At 38.5% G+C, this 20,926-nt stretch overlaps 1 protein-coding gene across 30 annotated transcripts in view; it reads right to left on the minus strand.

The window, feature by feature from the left end:
- LOC131434615 (protein muscleblind) overlaps positions 1-20,926 on the minus strand; it is a 961,748-nt gene that overhangs the window by 287,651 nt on the left and 653,171 nt on the right. Inside the window, exon 1 of one of the 30 annotated variants that reach the window (XM_058601517.1) lies at positions 7,531-7,816. The exons of 26 other annotated variants lie outside the window; for them this stretch is intronic. Coding sequence is in view for 1 of the 4 variants with exons in the window: in XM_058601528.1 (XP_058457511.1) it covers positions 13,587-13,595 (9 nt within the window). In the remaining 3 variants the exon portion in view is untranslated. Of the gene's footprint in view, positions 1-7,081; positions 7,292-7,530; positions 7,817-13,407; positions 13,596-20,926 lie in introns of those variants that run through there. 3 more of the 30 variants (XM_058601514.1, XM_058601515.1, XM_058601528.1) reach the window with 3 other exon arrangements.

The following is a 20,926-nucleotide window of genomic DNA, read 5'->3' on the forward strand; positions in this document are numbered from 1 at the left end:
GGCGCTAGTTCCGAAAGGGAGGGAGCGAAAGAGAGATAGAGAGAGAGAGAGAGAGAAAGTACCCTTGGGGGTGAACCGACCGAGAGCTCATCATTTGTCGTCCCAAATGATCGTTCAGTTGGTCAGTCAACGAAAGCGGAGGAAAATGTGGTCCGGGTAAAATCAGCCGTCATCGGACAACCTACCCGATAGCTGGCCTTCGGGATCTGAAACTGTGTAATATGCAAACGGAAATGTTGACAGCTGACAGTCTAAGAGTTGTTTTTGCATCTCTTCCACAAGTGTCGTTGGTAGAGGAGAATTTGTTTTATGGGACATTCCAAAAATAACAAAGTCATGTCATAGCCATTTCCGAGTTCATTCAAAATATTCAAAATATCAACACCTCCGCAAAATGCCGGGACAGACAGACTGTGCTCCGAAAGGCTGATGTGTTGGTGGCCAGGTCATTTTCCTGACACGTCGAATGATTATTCATCATTAATTAATAATTAGCAGTGATTGAATTTAGTTATCAAGAAGGGACGAATTTGACAAAATGCGAACGAGTGAGTTTTGATTAAAATTTATGGGTATACGGCCAGGTGGCAACCGATACCCGGTTGCGGTCTTTCGACCCATTTGATCCTGGCTGCCTAATGATAATGTATGTACGATGCCAAACAAACGACAACGTCCGGTCAGGAGGGTGGTCCGTATTCCGACCGAACACTTCTGTCCTGCTGTTGGGGTTCGGGATCGTTCAGCGAAGCCAAAGATAGATGATCCTTGAAGGCAAGCGATTTCGGTGTGTTATGTGTCCCGTCATTCTGGTGGCACTAGGAAACATTTTATTGATGGTCAAGATTATACGCGGAAAAGCTGGCGGCACCACGCTGAAGCTGTTTGCTGGGGATGGATGCGATGCGTCTGGCAGTTTCTCTGTGATATATCAATTAGTTTCTAATCAGAAGATAGCCTTTGACCAGTAGTACGTGAATGATTCTCGCTAAGGGCATCACCGGCGACAAATAGGAGGATTTGCAATATTCGAGCGTAGCTCTAGCATGGCAGGTTATTTGCGGAACGTTCGATTAGTTGTAATTTTCGAAAAATAAAGGTTGACGACCTAGCATCGCTTGAGTCGCTAAACAAGTTTCAAGCTACTGTTAGAGTAATTTGTTGCTAATTGTATCTCCAAAACTGTTAATTTTACAGAAGTTGTGCCCAAAAAGAAGTTGTAGAAAACCTTCTTCAAGAATCAGAAATAACCGAAAAAGTGAATTGAAAATTGAAAAAATGCGTCCTTAAAATCACTTAAACAATGTAACTTTTAAAATCCAGTTTCCCATCAGGATATTCTTAGAATGGTCATAGTTCAACATTCTGATTGGCTGGTATTTGTGAGCAGAAGAAATAACGTAACGCCTTTAATACCAACCTTGACTTAACAGTAATTGAAAAAAAAACAGTCAAGAAGAAGTCTACAGTTTTCATTAAGTGATGATTGAACTGAAAATCATCAAAGAAAAAGTACGAATGAACTAAAACCTCGTCTCTTTCCATAAAGCACAGTTGATGCATGTTATGCTCTAAGTTATCAATAGCAAAGGTGAGCTATTCCAGAAATTATCAGAGCTAGTTATCAGACTTCACATACTCCGATTTGGATGACATTTTGGGCATGTTTTCGGTATGCCAAACCACAGATGAAGAGACCAATTCGATTTAGGGTTAAATTTTGAAAAGGGCCTATGTACTTTTGCATGTACTTTCTTCAACTCGTGGTAACTCGGAAACTATAAATTGTACAAAACTGGTGCTAAGGAAAAAGCTTTGGAAATCAATTTGAAACTCTAAAAAATATACACTAAAATAAAAGAATCAAAAAATTTAACGAAAAACCCCTACATTAAAAAAATACATTTCGAAAACCTTAACTTAAAGTCCACATTCCATGCAAATTCAATTAGTGTGTGAATTGAAAAATAAAAAAGTTATTGTAAAAACAATTTACCAATATTTGCAAAACATAGTTTTTTTTATAGAAATAGTTTAAACACTAGAATAATAACCGAAGGCGATACGTGAAAAAATTGGGATAAATATGTGCTATTTTAACAAACCAACAAACCCCTAAATGTTCATTAGAATATAATTTTATAGAATAAAGTAGCTGTTATCGAGATATTCAGACATGAAAATAAATTAGTTCTAATTTTTGTTATTTAAAAGTAAATAAATTTTACTAAGGTCTGAGGCCAGTGTGTTTTATGGCGTTTTAAGAGGCTATTTTCACGCTTCATATCTGATTTTCTCAGAAACGGTGACGAATATCAAAAAACCCAACTGATAATCTCTTAGAAAATTAGTTGATTATTCTGTGAAAATTTCAGAATGATTGTTTGATTTCAGCGGTCGGGAAAATCTTTTGTCTGAAGGAAGAATTGCATAGCTGAAGATGGCAACTTTCAACTTGTTCATTGAATATCTCGCCTTCAAAACCATAGATCAAAAATCTATCCTGACAATGTCTAGATAATTTAATTTAGATGCGATAAGTGCATAAAAACATATATGTTGTCACGATGAAAATGTGTAAGTTATTTTTGTGGAGGTAAGTCGATTTCTATGTCGGCGCCATTTTAGTTCCCTGATAACGTAACGAAACATGGGAGAGCAATTAAATCGGCTCAAAAAGGCTACCAAACAAGCGGCAGCTTTCTTGGATTCTATGTGATGTAGTCAAACTTGTAACCGAAAATATCAAAACTTTCTTGGCCACCCGGCCACATCGAGAGTCATTTTACACATTTGCGAGAGAGCATAGAGAGAAATGTTATACGCACAGCGAGCCACGTGGTTTTACGCGTTCTTCTGGCCTCAGCCCTTAAGGTAAAATGTAACCCCAAAAACTGTGCGCAAAATTCTTACCGTTTGAGTTGAACGAATCGTCGCACAAAGCACAACAGGCAAAATCGACACATAGAAACCAGGAATATTTTCAGTGATTGAGCGCAGTAGGCTTACCAAACGTTTTGTTCGCTTGTAAAAGAGACTTATTGATTCGTAATAGATTTTTGAAAACTTTACGGTTAGGAACTAGCTACGGGTTCGAGTCCAGTCTCGGCGGTAAGATTTTCGCGGTTTTCATTACATAGTTGCATTCGCATGCCATTTTTCCAATCTGTTTTCTCCGTTAGATACTGATCAAATTTAAATAAACTAACAGTTCCAGAAGAAAAACTAGAAGGTACACGTTTTTCATTATGCATTCGTGACAAGTTTCTCGAAAAATCTTTCGATTTGCATTATGATTATATTACTTGAATTTAATTTAAAAGTGTAATACCGAATGTCGTCCGATAGAATTTTGTTAACAATATGACTGCTTAATTTTCATGCAGCCGCTCTTCAGACAGCTTAAATGCCGATTTCAACTAATCATTGAGTGTAAACATGATTAGGCTAGTGAGCATTCAGAGTCCCGAATACTGATCGATTTACAGCCGGTGAGCCTTTAAATTGCTGATTTAGAGCTAGAAGAATTTGACCTGCGCATTAAAGTTTTTTTTGCTGTAAATATCAATGCTTAATGGAAACCTGGGTCACATTTTTCCATCGAAGCGGTATCTTTTTCTGATATTTTTTTGGGTTTTTTTTTGTTATTTTAACTATTAACGAGACTTATGTTAGAATTTGTTACGTAAAATTTTTGTTGTTTCTATTATGAACTTTGGATTAGAGCTATCTTAATGAGAAACCAACACTGAATGGCTAATGCAGACGTGTGATTGGTGTGATCAAAATTACAGGGCACGAGACACGACCGATCACGATGACATTAAAAATGCACAAACAACCTTTCTCGACGGCATTATAGAACCGCACCGAGTGCAAGTTGGCTCGATACTACACACAAACACATTGAATATCATTGCCGCTCGTGCTAAGCGAACGGCACATAAAATAAACCCAGCGTAGAAGCAGCGATATCAGATCTACGCAAATCTGGATTTCGTCCAAGTAAACTGCTTTGTCTGGTGAGCAAAAAATAAGGCCTTCTCTGGTACGTTTCGTTTTTACATCGCTAAAGTTTTTGGGGAAAATATCACCGACCTATAAAAATATCACCTATACCGACCGAAATAGAACTGCTACTGAAGTAAATGCGAGGTGTGAACTATCAACTATCAGAACCGTCGGGCGCGTTAGAAGATGACATCATCATGACATGCTGTGATTGGCTCGTAAAAACATATGTCTATTCAAATCGATTTTTCTATATTCAAATACTATAACGACGTTGCTAAACATGTTTAAGTTGAATGTTTCCGGCTCTATTGGTAGTTGGATTGTATAAATTCATCCAAAGGTAACTGCGCTACAAGCTTTAAACGATTCCAATTTTCATTTTTTTCCAAAAACATAAAGTGATAAATGCGTTACATAGTTTAGGCCGTGAATAATCTCGCGAATTATTTCAACTTTCAGTTTAAATTTGACGTCGAATCAAGCGAATATTTTTCATCGAATAGTTGTATTCAACTAAAACTGCGAGCCATGTTAAAGTGTGATGATCTGAAATTAAAATATTTTGCAAGATTTTTTTAAGATAGGAAAATAACTATTGAACTTTCAAAAAGAAGCATGCTTTCGTAGAGCGTTATTTTTGACAATGACATATTTTGTTCGCTTGTAAAATTTTAATAAGAAGTTAAAATAATTCGTGTGCTGGTGTTCAGCCTAAGTAAATTTTTTATATAATATATTCATCAGGTCTGCATGTAGAAGACGGATTTCAATTATTTCATCATAAGTTTGTTTACCGAATGCCGTACTGTCGGAAATCATTTGGATGAAAAGATTTTTTCGTCATTAAAAATAAATATAATATAACGTTCCATCTCAAGCTTTTCAGTGCAGGATCAGATTTATTTCACCGATGACCGTTTCATTGAAAGAGTCATTCTGCCGAATGATACAATAAAGTATGCGAAAAGAGTAGAGAACTTGGATGAGATCATCGATGGCTGGGTGTGTGCAATCGAAGAGGATGCGTGTGAAACGAAAGTACAGAATGTACTGGAGAATTACGTGATATCCAAGATCGAATCTCGTAGAAACCTACAATCGTTCGGCTGGGTACCGGAGACAAAATGTACGTCATGAAAACAGAGCAAACCATTGATTTGAATTTGGTTTGAAATTGAGCTTCAAATAATAAAAATCATCAGGTGTACAACTTTGCTTCCGCCGTTTTCCGATAGGTGGCTGTACCGGCTGAGGCTGGTCAAAATACATAGATAATAATGCCTTTAAAGTGAGTGTGTACAGTGCCTAACGAATTGTCATCGCCGTTTCAGTAACAGTTGTTCTTGTTTTCGTATTATTGTCGCTCGAAAAAGTCTGTTTATGTGCCCAATTCCCGCCATTTGCGGGAAGTATTACTTTTTTGTTACAATTCGAAAAAAGTGGGCATGATTCAGAAAGAGTGAAACTGGGTGCCGTACGAGTTGAAACCGAGAGACATCGAGCGCCGTCTATTTATATGTGAGCAACTGCTTCCAAGACAAAATCGTAAGTGGTTTTTACATCGAATTGTAACCGGTGATGAAAAGTGGGTTCGATACGATAATCCTAAACGCAGAAAATCATGGGGAAAGCCCGGGCATGCCGGAGGCAAAACCAAATATTCACGGAGACAAGGTTATGATTTGTATTTGGTGGGACCAGCTCAGTGTGATTTACTACGAGCTCTCAAAACCGGGTGAAACCATCACAGGAGATCGCTACCGAACGCAACTGATGCGCCTTAGTCGCGCGCTAAAAGAAAAGCGGCCACAGTATCAAGAGTGACATGGCAAAGTCATCCTCCAACACGGCAATGCTCGGTCTCACGTAGCAAAAGTGTTCAAAAAGTACCTGGAAACGCTGAAATGAGAAGTCTTGCCCCACCCGCTATCCATTGCTTCATGGATAGCGTCAAAAGAGGACTCCTTTTTTCGAGTCGGAATCCGAAAATTGCCGGAAAGATGGGAGAAAGGTGTCGCTAGCGACGGACAACACTTGGAATAATACATGTGTTAGCACTTTTTCGCAATAAAGATTTTATTTTTGGATTGGAACAAAAAGGCTGAAGCAAAGTTGTACACCTGATAAGTTTTGGTGTATCGACTAGAAAAATTTTCATGGTGCTTTTTCGTTAACTGAATACATGTGAAAAAATGTATAAAACGGATTCACCGCATTTCTTTCAGTCGTGTGCTGTCTGATCTCTCTGCCGCCGTTGCCACAAAAATTATAGCTTGGGTTAGACCGGGCAAACATGGTATAAGAAAATATCTCCATTCAATGAGGAGCCTCAATCTAATTTTCTGAACTTAACAATATCTCAGTACGGCAATTTCAGTTAAATAATTAATGGGTGAATTGTGTATGAAATCGCACCCGTCGTTTAGAACGACGCTGCAAATGCGGTAAAATGGTTCTAAATTTGGCTAGAAACTAATGCAATTTATAGGTTATGTTAATTGCTCCTCAAATGCATCGATTGCAGCAATACGTGTTCCCAGTTAGTCTCTTAGTACTTTTTATGAAAACGTGAGTCATATGAGAATGGCATCATTGATGTTTTGGCAATAATACAAGTTATAACTTAGCGGTGATATGATTTATAGTCCTCTTGTAGTGTAAAATTGTTACCATCTATGGTATGGTATATAATTTGACAATTAAATTAAGAAGGAATGTTTTAGGTTCTTATCATCGTAACTCAATCTGCCTGTGTTCTATTTTGATTACACGTTCCTATGAAACAGAACCTGCAACCTTGTAAGCCTTGTATCGAATTCACTTTTAAGGCTTCAATGATCGGATTCTCTACTATTATTTGCATAGTCCGTTTGTAACAATCGGCAAAACATGTAGTCCCGTGGATGGCAAATTGTTTCAGTGAAAATATGGTTTTAGATATTGATCATTCGAAAATTCAAAATGCTAATAGAAAAAGAGATTTTACGTGGTAATTAAAATTTAAATAAAGCCCAACTCTTCTAGCAACAAAATCCGGTGACGAAAGTAGTATGAGAAATCTGCATACTTTTTAGCCTTTATTTTAGAGCCACACGCTTCGTTAATTATTATTGCAACAGTTTCTGTAATTGAGCCATCTCTACGCGCCGTCTTTAATCACTGTCACATACATGTGTTTTTATTACGTTCGGAAACGCTCTTCTCAGCGTGGTATAATTCTCGTTTTATTAAGTAATTCAACGCCATCATTTTACGGTCGTTTTCACGATTTTTCGCACCGAACATTAAAAATAACTCGGCATCAAAGAACGCCAACTCGCTGATCACCTCGAAAAAAAAAAACACAAAAGCTATACCAATACGTAATTTCGATCGTGATTAATAAATGTTTAGATTATTCGAAGAAGAAAAAAAAATAGAAAACTTCCACAAACTCGTCAGATCCCCCGAACGAATATATTTCCTCCGTTACCATAAATCTGGAATGTGCGAAAATCGTTTGCCAAAAATACTCACAACATAACACTGCCCAACTGACCAAGCAAAACACACTCGCGAAACGGTGAAGATCACTGGCAATACTAAGCGCAAACTACGTCCTACTGGCAGTTTCCCGAGTTTTCCTCGATGCGTACTGCACAGACACTGAGCCGCGCGCTGCTGATGGCGACCGGTAATGGTGAGAACGGCGGACCCAACCAAACAGGACAGTAGAAAGTGCAACGAAATAAAAAAATAAAAAAAGCATAAAAAAAATACCGCGACTATTGGGTACCTAAAACCAAATAAAAAAACTGTCCATCCACCACCAATGGCAACACTATCGAATGGATTTCTGGTTGAAAATTATACGTCCATATGGAAGAACGCCCTCGTCGCCATGCTGTCGCCGTTAGTGAAGACTGCTTTTCGGGAAGCCATTTCTCTTCTTTCAATAGTTTTCCCTGCCGGTCTCCCGACTCTGTTCCCACACTAGCTAGCTCTCCCTCCCACTCACTGATCTCGTTCCGTTTCAGATACAGCGCCCACACCAACGAATGGTTCGGGGTTTAAAATAAAGACAGTTGGAAAACTCGACAGTGGTAATCGCATTGACGGTCGACTCGACAGTGGATGCGATGATCTTGTCCTATATAAAATCTAAGAATTTTGGATTCCAGATCTAACCCGATTTAGCCGGCGGAGACAGTTCGGAATTTTGCTGAGATGAATTACTAGAAAAAATGTGATAGGACATTCATGCGAATTTCCCCCCGGAGCGTAGACCTATCAGCGCCGCCAATGGCGGCCGGTTCCCTATGACCGATTTAAAGAAGAACTAGAAATGCAAGTTGGTATTTTCTCGGCTGTGTCGTTTCTGTGTGTCGGTTCCGTGTCACAGGAAACAGAGTCCCCGAACGTTCGCTTCCATCACCACACCGAACGAAGACGCTATCGGTGGGACCAGCAGCGGTACTGCGCAGCGAGTGACCATCGTTGATTTATGTTAATTCAATTTGTCCTAGTAATTTTCTAGTTATGTCACACGTTCGGAAATGTTCTATGCGCCCTGGGGGTGGGCAGCCCTCCGGTTGTGTCGTATCGAATTACGGTGCATTCGGAATTCCTTGGCATGGGATACACCGGTCCGAATAATGTGATGAGAAATGCTTTGGTCATTAGTTGGCTGTTGGGGCGGTGCAAAATGCGCAACCGTGTCCTGCCTGACTGAGAGTGCAGGTCAAGAGATGAAAGCTCGCGAAAGCTGACCAAACCCGAACTGAAAACGAGAAAAACTGCTGATTGGTTTGTATTTGACCTTTTTCTTATAGATTTAAAATATGCTTCTCAATAGAAGAGAAAGAAGGATTCTGTGGAATTTGTGGAAAGCATACATAATAATCTGTTGAAAGTGATTTTTTTCTTTGCCACCGCTGATAATACTAAGGATGGCACTTCGAAGCGAATTGTTCTTTGACCTAATGCAATGATCAGAAATTGCACGTCTAACACTAATCATTGGTTTTCATTTGTGAGATGAATGGTAAAGCTGATGTGATTGAGGTCACGGTAATCAAACGTCGCCAAAAGGGGTCATAAATGTTATACATATACATTTAATAGAATTTCAAGCTCGAGTGACTATCGAACCAATTACGTTCTGCCCAACAATAAATTCAAAACCACACATTTAGACAAGATTCTCAAATTAAATGAAAATTTTCCTGAACCATAAATCTGGTATCAAGTTAATGATCTGGCAAGGCATCTGCATGTGTAAAAGAAACTATGAAAGTACCACACGGAACGACCGAAATATACTCTGCGCCTAGTTCGCATTACTGTTTTTGAATTAGTTGATTTTAACAACAAAATTTCCAAAATAACTATAAAATTAGTTGAAATTAAGAATTTACTATGCTGAAAAAACTCTTATTTTTAGAGAATGTGTTTAGTTGGCGAATATCCTGGACTCAAACCAGCAATATTTCAATCCAACACGAAATTCTCATTGACAACTAATTTTGTTATTAAAATCAGAAAATTTGTTTCTATCTATCTATACCATTATTGATGAAGGACAGCACAAAGAAAACAAACACGAAATTGGTTTTATTTACAAGTGTATTAGCCCAAAAGAAGAAATGAGAAGTGTCAAAGCAAAACAATCCATTAAAAAGCTAAAAAGGACAGTCTTATTGAAACTGCTAGCAAATTGTTTTTATGTTTTTCGCATGTGTTACGATATATCCATATATAAATGCCTAAATCGATATGTAAAAATGACGTAAACTCTTAGTGGAAAGTGTATTTATTCAGAATTTGTGCGCATTTGAAGCGATTGTGCGTAATAATGTTTTTACGCGGAACAGTGAAGTGAGTTTCGAATGCTGCACTCAAATTGTATATGTCAAATGATGCACGCCGTCCGGTGTATTTTTTGTGTTCGGTTTTTGTTTTCCGAGTGCTCAAAGTTTTCCGTGAGAGAATCGATTTTGTGAAGTCGAATGAAGAAAAAATCGTTTTTCCTAAAAGAAGTTTATGTTTCGTTTATGTCTTTTTCTCTTTGCAGAAGCAAATTCAACCATTTATGTTGTTTAAAAACAACGTTTTATTTCTCTAAAAATAGCCATTTCAACAAATATTTTATTATTATTAAGTGAATGAGAATTAAAAAATCTAAATCATCAAAAGTAAGATTTTTCTAGTTGTCTCAAAAATGACTAACTAAAATCAGAAAATCAATTAATATTTTCGCCAAAATGCTGATTTCGGTCTTTCCGTGCCTGAATAAGCAAATGAAACCAGAAGGAAAGTGTGTGTGAATATTTCATGAAAATCCTAGGAATAAATAGAAGACATGAGACAAAATGAAATAAGTATTTGTTTTTGGTATCTTTATTCAAAGAAAACATTCTTAAATTTTCCAAAAAACGTATTCCGAGCTTTTTTCATGTAAATTAAAACTGAGGTTAGGTCAATTCTCTGAGATCAATCTTCTAGTGAACCCCAGCCCCTTAGAACTCAGTACTTCACACTATTCCGAGGTATAAACGCTCACGTGAATGTTGAAACTGCTTTAGTTATACAGGGTGATTTTTTAAGAGCTTGAGAACTTTTTTAAACAATAAAACGCATAAAATTTGCAAAATCTCATCGGTTCTTTATTTTAAACGTTAGATTGGTACATGACATTTACTTTTTGAAGATAATTTCATTTAAATGTTGACCGCGGCTGCGTCTTAGGTGGTCCATTCGGAAAGTCCAATTTTGGGCAACTTTTTCGAGCATTTCGGCCGAATAGCCCGAATTTCTTCGGAAATGTTGTCTTCCAAAGCTGGAATAGTTACTGGCTTATTTCTGTAGACTTTAGACTTGACGTAGCCCCACAAAAAATAGTCTAAAGGCGTCAAATCGCATGATCTTGGTGGCCAACTTACCGGTCCATTTCTTGAGATGAATTGTTCTCCGAAGTTTTCCCTCAAAATGGCCATAGAATCGCGAGCTGTGTGGCATGTAGCGCCATCTTGTTGAAACCACATGTCAACCAAGTTCAGTTCTTCCATTTTTGCAACAAAAAGTTTGTTAGCATCGAACGATAGCGATCGCCATTCACTGTAACGTTGCGTCCAACAGCATCTTTGAAAAAATACGGTCCAATGATTCCACCAGCGTACAAACCACACCAAACAGTGCATTTTTCGGGATGCATGGGCAGTTCTTGAACGGCTTCTGGTTGCTCTTCACTCCAAATGCGGCAATTTTGCTTATTTACGTAGCCATTCAACCAGAAATGAGCCTCATCGCTGAACAAAATTTGTCGATAAAAAAGCGGATTTTCTGCCAACTTTTCTAGGGCCCATTCACTGATTTGCAAGCGTTGCTCGTTAGTAAGTCTATTCATGATGAAATGTCAGAGCATACTGAGCAAATAATAATGCATGAAAATCATAACCTCAAAAAATCTGAGCAAATACTAATGCATGAAAATCCTAACCTCAAAAAAATCACCTTTTATAAACTTTTTCACCTAATCAGCAATGCGGAAAGTTTATTGGATCGATCAACAAGAAAACATCAATAATCAGGAAGCAGAACTAAGAATCTTTTCAGGCCGGGACTCAAACATACGACAACTGACTCGTAAGACCAGTGCCCTGTACGTCGAACCGCCAACCTGGGTTCAATGGGGTAAAACTGACTGTTCGAAATTAGGTCGGGTAGAATAAATACGCATTATTTATTCAACCTTGACACTGCGAAAAAATTGGGGTAAATATTTTAAAATTTTGGGACGGAGCTCTGGAGAACCCTAGTGTTATTGGAAATTGGCTCACCCATCTGTATTATAAACAATCAACTGACAAACTTGTGTTTGTTGCAAGGGACATCGATAAAATTCAAATTTATTTGATTATTATGATACGAATCAACAATTATGTATATTGATAAAATATTTGTGACTATTCATGTTTTTGGAAGATCCGTGTCATAAAAAGTCACATGTAAGAAATCCGTATTTGAGGAATATATAAAAGCATGTACAGACAGAATTGGGAAATTTTGCAAATGACCTAACCTCACATATCAGCTGTATTTCAAAGAAGGACGAATCTTACAGAAGTATCAAATTGAGTGTCTCTCACCTACCAATAAATGCTTCAAAACCCTACAATTTTGCCTAAAAATTCGAATTCTACAAAAATCTCAATCTCAGTAACACAAAGAACTATAAAGGGCGAAGCTGTCATTCCATTTGTTTACGTAAGTTTCGCTCTCTGTGTTTATTCCATACCAACAAATAGGGCGATACTTCAATTGCTAATAAGGAAGAGCGAAACTATTCATTTTCTTTATTTTATATGGTTTCCGAACCTTTGACTACTGGAAACAGTAAATGAGACGATAAAATTACACGCAAATTTGTCGCGAAAGCAAACCAATTTCACGAAAAATGCGTAAGGGTGTAACTTCATAATTCACACAGGAAGCATAAAAGTTGATTTTTCTGTTGATTTATTCAATGGATATAGAAGAAAAGTGGGTAAATTTGCATGCCTTTCAAAGATAAGTCAAAGTCGAAACATTCATCGATGCTTTTTTTCATTTGCTGTCAATGTCAGATTCGCCCTTCTTCGAATCCCCTTTCTTTCGGATCCTACAAACTGGCTCGCATAATGCAAAAGTGTCCGAATGTTTGGGAGTCGAACGAAGATCGAGAAGCGCTGCGTAATTGAGTCAAACGGAAACGTTTTAACACCAGCAAACTTTTGGCCAACTGCAACGACCATGTGCGTTGTTGTTTCACGGTACTCATGACTATCCTGCACGCGGTTAATTATAGAAAACAAATGTTGTTTCACGATCCGACGAAGCATCAACAAGCCAACAAATTGACATGTGCTTGTTTTCTTAAAAATGATGAAGACATTTTCCGTTCCATTCTCGTTGGAAGAGCGACCCATGTGTTGGCGTGAATTGGAAGGTTCAAAAGTAGAACATTTTGGATTTAGCGCATTTATGTTTCATTTCATTGCAGTTATTGGGAAATTCTAGTTGGCAGAAGGTTGAATACTTCAAATGGTGTTGACATACTTTTACTTGTAGGAAACGATCCTGTTGTTACTATTGTTTTCATTACTCAAAGATTGAAGGTATTATATTCAATGAATCTGATTCAATTGACAAATACATTTTGAATATCGGAAAAGGGGTAATATTTATTGGAATTCCCTCCCATGGTTTTTGGGCATAATTAGACTCATAATTAAAAAAAAACTGTCAACAAAAAGATGAAATTGTAACATTTTAAAATTTTTAGCGTGTTACAAGCAAATATTTTGTATTTTGTTTGTAAATCGGAGCTATTGTAGATGTGAAAAACACCATGTTAATCTTAATCCGTCAATTCCGTCAATACTACTTTCCTTCTGCGTTTTTGTTTTAATTCTACAGACTGACTCACGCTAAACAGTATAATTTGAGAGCAATTTTTTACAAGTTTATTGATATCAAAAATCCATCATGGTCGAAGCACGTTTTTAATTCGACTGGTTACCTTTTCCCACTGTTCCACACCGAGGGCGATTGACTCAATTTACCTGCAAGAAAAAGAGAGAAGAAGATTGAAATATTAGTTCCCATAAGCGATTAAATGTACTGGAAGAATTTGTTTGATTGTTCAAATCAAGTGGAATAAAAAGCGGCTCGTAGCGGGAAACCGAAACGTTGGGTCATGACTGGTTCAATCGAGCGGGTGTTTGGATGCTTTACGTTTGTTGAATTTAAGTCAAAAATCTGATTTATTGCTTCGGATCTTTCACTGAGAAATGCTCCATTTCGCTTCGTTTACTATGGTACTGACAAACTTGTATCCTTTCCGCAGTCGGTTTTTCGCTTTCTTTCGAAAGCAGAACCCGAAAAGGCTCGAGGTTGTTTGATGATTGCAAAGAGGACGGAAGCCCCAGCATAAATATCACTGACACATATTTATACCATAAATTTCGCACGCAACTGATCCGGAGCTTCAGAGTTTTCCCTCTTGCGATGTTACACAAACCCGTCGTCACCTTGGACGGGAAGAGGGACAGCGCCCGTTTCTTCAGGATGTATATTCTCCTACATAGCCGTCAAAAGATGCTTGCAGGAATGGGAGCGGATGTGTTGATTCAGTTTGCAAACCTTCTATTGCACTGGAAACAACCGATCTAACTAGAAGAGGGTAAACAAAATCTTTTTACTTTTCTATTTGTGGATCTTGGTGTTTTATTTCTTTCCGATGAAATAAAGCTCGGAACCGGTTCAGGATGGCAGAGGGGTGGGAATGAATGTTTTCTACTTTAATCATTACTTGTTCGATGAATAGTTCTTCAACAGTCAGTTGGATGCTTTTGGTTGAACTTATTTTTTTTTAAAGTTGTTGATGTTTCCATGTCTTGTGATTTTACATCTTATAAAAGGTACATAAAAAAGGAGCGTCAAATTTCACACAAATTTATATTCAAGAACATGTGAAATGGTGTGATTTAAAAATTACATGGCTTGAAGTCGAATGCAATAAAAATTAAAAGATCGATAGCAACAGCGTGACTTGAACCGAGAAACATTAGATCACAAAACACCCCAGTTATTCGAGTGAGCCACAGAAGCACATATCTACTTGTTAAATAATTGATAAATATAAATCCATACAGCGGCACTTGGTAGCCGAGTGCAAATTATACTCAGATACTCCGTCATTTGATAAATAAAGCAGTTATGCATGGTATCGTTTGTAGAATTATGTCACCTGTAAAATTTATAAATTCAAATGCCCAACGCATCACAAATTAGAGCTGCTATAAATAATTTCAAAATAGTTATTTAAGATCGACCACCATGGTGCTGTTTTGATTAGAAATTTTACTATTTCTCCCAAAACCATTGTTGGTGATTGCCGAAAATTTGACAGAAGCGGCTATATTGCTATCTATATTGTATACAACATTTTCAATCCGGTAGAAGATGCTACAAGAAATCGTGTCTCTCAATGCATGAACCGTGAGAAAATTTTTCTACATTTCTTCGCTCCACTTCATACTCTGAGTATTTCACTGCCCTAAAAAAAAAATTACAGTCTAATAATGATCGTTGCTGTGTGGAATTTTCCAAGAGAGAATCGCAAGTTGACAATTATCGCAGAAAATCGAATCGATGATTCAACTTGATTATTCTCATACTAGGTTGCAATATTTCAAAACCCTTGTGTGGAGCATTCGCAGACATTTTCATAGACACAACTTATACCAAGGTTATATGCACATAGTTAGAATAAGCGGCAATAGTAAAATGATTCTATCACAATTATCAACTGCCTGTATAGAAACGGATCGCGAAACGAGAATAAGCGGCCGTTTGTTGCTTCAGAGAGGATCCCCACAGCAGCGTGTTAACCTTTGATTCTCAGAAATGTCATCGAGAGAAATTCGCTCTCGCACTGGTGTCTATTCTATGTTATTCTAGCCATGCCGGGTTTTTGTTGTTGCGATGATATGCGTATCTCTGCGATGGTACTGATTGAATCGTGTGAAGAGTTGCTAGCGAGCGTTATTTGATACGATAAAAGCCATCCTTGCCCAAAACTGTGCAAATCGGAACAGTGGACCTCAGTCAGAACGGCACCAATCTTGCATTTGAGAAAATAACTTATCTCCGACATTTTTTATTCACGGCGTCTTTCGATCGTATGCAAACAAAGAGAGAGAGAGACAAAGAAAGATAGAACCGGCGAGTGCGAAAATGCGAAAAACACGTCCTCTGACACCACAATACTCGTTCGGCTGGCATTCCGGAGATCCGTGAAAATCGGTCCAATATATCCACCGACAGTCGCATTCGTGGCGAATCTCAGACGGGCTGTTTGGTATGCGCCTCATTCAGCCTGCTGCACTAGCTGCTGAACCCGTCCGTACCGTGCTGCCACCAGAAATTCCATGCTTCGGAACTGTCAACCCGGTGCAGATGAATTTATGTGAGACTATTTTCATATTACATTATCGCAAGGTCTCTGTTCTACCGTTTTTTATCACCCACAGTCTGACACCAAACTACCTACCGAGAGCGTATCTTGCCGGAGCACAGGGCAAAGAAAACTATTCCGGTTTCGTGAAGAAGATCCGGCTTTCCATGACTCCTCTCAACTGGAACATAAATAATACAGTGTGGCTGCCTGAGTACGGCAAATAATTTCCGTCTTTCTATAACACTAACGGCGGGTGGATAAGAAGCTGCGAACCGGGATCAGTTCGTCTTGGACCTATATTTTTTTTCTGCTGCTCTCCCGGGGCTTTCCATCGTGGAACGCATCCTCGCTTTCCTTCGGGCTTTTTTTTTGTCTTCTCATCTCGGGTGTGAAGAATCTCGCCGGCTGATTAATATTCTAATATGGTGCTTCTGCTCGTTTGATTTATATTGAATCCTGTTTTTCTGCTCCGTCTTGGCTCCGGAACGGAACGGAACGGAGAAGAGATGACGGAGCGCTCGCTTTCTACGAGGACTTAAAGCTTGCAACTTATTACTGAGAGACGTCTTGAGGGCGGATTACTGGTGATTTTGCTGTTCGCTCGTTCCGCATCGTTTCGGTACCGGATGTGAGGTTAAAGAGCGAAGATTTACATGTCAATTTTTCGCTCGGATGCCACTTACCGCTACTTATAAGCGCACTATTTTGCCGGGATTTGTCACGTGCAAGGGACCGTCGTCAACAAATTAGGAATTCATTACTTTGGATGAGAGACGGCACTTTGTTCTTTGGTTTCGGGGAGGATTACTTGAGAATAATTGGGAGATTACCGGCTGGATTTTGTTCAAGATGTGCATCATTAAGCCGGAATAATGCATGGATGCCAACGTCGCAGTGGTCATCATCGATGATGGATCGATGGATGGCATTCCGAGCAGATTGCGATCGGCACTGTTCAATAATACAAATTTATTCATTCGATGGTTTCTCGTGATTCCCAACTCAATTGTTATTCTTCGCTCGGCCAGAAAACTATTCCGTCGTTCCGTTGGAAATCGATTTCTGTCTCTTTTTGTTGTCCTGTCAAGACAATGAAACGGGATAGTATTTTTGTTTTCTATTAAAAAGAAATATTCTGCGGTGGAAACATACCAAGCACAAACCCATACATACACACTAACACACATACCATCCTCACCGCAAAGCAATGCAAATTGACCACCAGCACCAACCGTGTTGCCGTCATCGTCATTCCGACAAAGGGAAGTAGCGCAGTGTTGCAACAGCAGGACATCAATAAATGTAGAACATTTTCAATATGGTCAGTTCATACGAGTAGCAAAATCAGCAGCCTGCTTTGATAGCAGCACAGAAACATGTGTAGCATGTATCCATACCGAGAGTGTAGCAATTCTACCTCGTCTCTCTGCACAGATTAGTGTACCTACCACAGAGGGAAACATGAACTACGTCTGTGTTGTGTGAGTTAAAAACAGGCATTGTACAAATAATAAGTTGAAAATAGCATGGGTACCATTTTGATGACGGCGGTTCTGTAACACATTACGCCGAGAGGTGCCGTACTAGATGACAATCAAATACTATAAGAGCTACCCAATAAAATATTCGGTTTATCATCCAAACTCTATGTTAAATGGTTTGGAGATATGAGGTATGGTCGGTTTATGACCTCCGTTCATACGGGAATGGAAAAGTTTTCAAAACTCGACCACAGGCTTTGTTCGTTTAGGTATTCAACTGCAGAATCTGGGAGCAAGCAAAGGATCATCATACTCTAGTACGTAAAATGCAAATGGACCCTCCACCAACACCACCACCACTGGGGAACATGCATATACAAATGTCGGAGTGCGGTTCGGTGGTATTGCATTCGAATTAATCGTTTCCGAACTGCCTCTGTGCATCCCAGTTTGGTTCCTTATCAAAGCTGGTGGTTGTTGAGGGGTTATTCTCGATAACCGTGATCTGGTCCGGACTACTGAGACTGGTAAAGCTGTTTTCTCTGAATAACAATTTGGTGTTTGAATTTTAAGCAAATTTATTCCTGTGGTCGTTGGCTAACGGCAAATAGATTCTTCGGTACGTAGAGCTATGCGGGACATCATGGGTTAGCATGATATATGCTGAGATGTTTCCCAGAGCGGATAGTACGGACTTCAATGACCCAATGATCGTTATTGGCAATTTGAATTTAATTGTCACACAATGACAGCTATGGTATTTAATCTATTGAAACAAACACTATTAGAATCAACAACAGAATAACTTTTTAAATCATTTATGTTGTGAGTTGAGTGGAAATATAGATAGAACTTTTTTAATAAGCAGGTGACTAGAGTCTGTTCTTTGCATGCTTCTATTTGTACCGTTAAATTAAATCCACACAAGTATGTGAACGTGTCTTGTTTTTGCATATTTCACTTTTCATTCATTCGAATTCATTTCAGTAGTGTTTTTTTTTTTAGTTAGAAAATAGTACACACTATTGGAGTATCCGCTACAAGTACTCAAATAAGTTGGTTAGAACGGATTCTATCAGTGTCTGTTAAGACTTACAAGAGTAATGGAAAATTTTAGCTTCGGATTTTGGTTACTCCGGTGTTTGATTATCAGTATGAGATGCAGTACGGAGAGATTAATACCCATTTATGAATCATATCCTTCATTTTCCAAACTGCCAATTGTTGATCTCTTCAGTGCCTGAATCCAATGAAATTCTTTCGAATGATCAGATCTCCAAAGCTATCATCAATGTTCCTAGCCGCTCTCCAACTAGTTCTCACCCTTTCATAACAACTGCTATGATTGAAAAAGCGTGTATTAAGATGAAATCATCTTCCAAAGCTGGACCGGATGGTATTCCTTCATTAGTATTAAAAAAAGTGCTCAAAGAGTCTTCTTATTCCACTGTCGATGTTGTTCAATATTTCTCTTAGATCAGGAACATTTCCAAATATTTGGAAAAAATCATTTATTTTCCCAGTTTTCAAGAAGGGAAACAAAGCCGATGTATCCAATTATCGTGGTATAGCTGCACTATGTGCCGTATCTAAATTATTTGAAACTATAGTTCTGGATTTCTTGAAACACAACAGCAACAACTACATTTCAGAAACTCAGCACGGATTCATGCCGAAACGATCAACTGCAACAAACTTACTCTGCTACACTTCTTTTATAGTTCGATCTCTACAAGCACGCCTACAGGTTGATGCAATCTACACTGATTTCTCTGCAGCCTTTGACAAAATAAACCACCAAATAGCAGTAGCAAAACTCAATAGACTTGGTTTCAGTGGATCGTTACTAAATTGGCTCGAATCGTATCTAATTAGTCGCGAAATGTCTGTGAAGATCGCAGACTTTATTACAATGCCTTTCGCTGTCAACTCTGGAGTCCCACAGGGCAGTCACTTAGGTCCATTCTTATTTTTAATCTACCTCAATGATCTCAACTTCATATTGAAATGCCACAAACTATCCTTCGCAGACGACTTCAAGCTATTTTATTTAGTTAAATGTCAAGAAGACACTATATATTTGCAGTCACAGTTAGACTTATTCACAAACTGGTGTCAGGATAATAGAATGGTTTTGAATGCCTCGAAGTGTTCCGTTTTGTCGTTTACTCGTAAACGCTCACTGATTACCTACGACTATAGCATCTCGCACAATATACTGAAACGTGAATCTTCCGTGAAAGATTTGGGTATCATTCTTGATTCCAAGCTGGACTTCAAAAGTCACATCGATTATGTGATTTCGAAGGCCTCCAAGCTCTTGGGTTTCGTCTTTCGTGTTACCAAGAGCTTTTCTAATGTATACTGCCTTAAGGCATTATATTGTGCTCTTATCCGTTCGACGCTAGAATATGCAGCTGTTGTCTGGGCACCTCACTATCAAATCGACATTGCACGCATCGAAACTATCCAGCGTAAATTTGTTAGATTCGCTCTGCGCAATTTACCTTGGAGGGATCCCACTAATCTTCCTAGCTGCAAAGATCGTTGTAAGCTTATTGGCGTGGATCTGCTATCTGTTCGTAGGAATGTCTCCAAAGCTGTTTTTGTTGCTGATTTATTACAATCACGTATCGATTGTCCCGAACTTCTGCAATTGATTAATCTGGACATTCATCGACGTAATCTACGCTCTCATCGTTTCTTGAGTTTACCCATTGCACGAACAAATTATGGTTACAATGAACCATTTTCCAGTATGTGCAAGACATTCAATAGCTGCTCCATTGTTTTCGACTTTCATCTATCCCGAAATATGATCAAACGATTGTTTCATTGCCACTTGTCAGATTAACTTTGGATCAGGATTTGTCTGTAACCGTTTGTATTTTTTGTTCAACCTAGTGATGGTTGAACAAAAATACAAAAATTTCTCCCATCACCGTTGGAAACTAATCAGATTCGCTCGATGATACTAACCCTTTCGCTTCCCTTCTCATTTTCTTCGTCTTCTTTATTTCTATTGGAAACTAATCAAATTCGCTTGCAAATACTAACTCGCTCGCACTTCCTTCTTTCCTCCGTCTTCCACCATCTTTTCGATCACTAATTAGATCTACTTGCCGATTCTAACCCCGTCTTTCTCTTCGTCTTCCACCATCTTTTCGATTACTAATTAGATCTACTTGCCGATTCTAACCCCGTCTTTTTCTTCGTCTTCCACCATCTTTTCGATCACTATTTAGATCTATATGCCGATTCTAACCCCGTTGTTCGACCACGCTTACTTTCCACCCCCTCCACCTACCTTCATCATCCATTTACCTATCTCTTTTTCTCCGCCAGTTGAAGCAAGAACACTATTGCTGCCCTGTAGTGCTTGGTGTCATCAACTAGATATAGGATTATAGGTTTAGTTTTAATTATTAGTTTTTATTGTTAGTGTTAAGCC

This window comes from Malaya genurostris, chromosome 3, assembly GCF_030247185.1.
Source record: "Malaya genurostris strain Urasoe2022 chromosome 3, Malgen_1.1, whole genome shotgun sequence".
NCBI classification, from domain to species: Eukaryota; Metazoa; Arthropoda; class Insecta; order Diptera; family Culicidae; genus Malaya; species Malaya genurostris.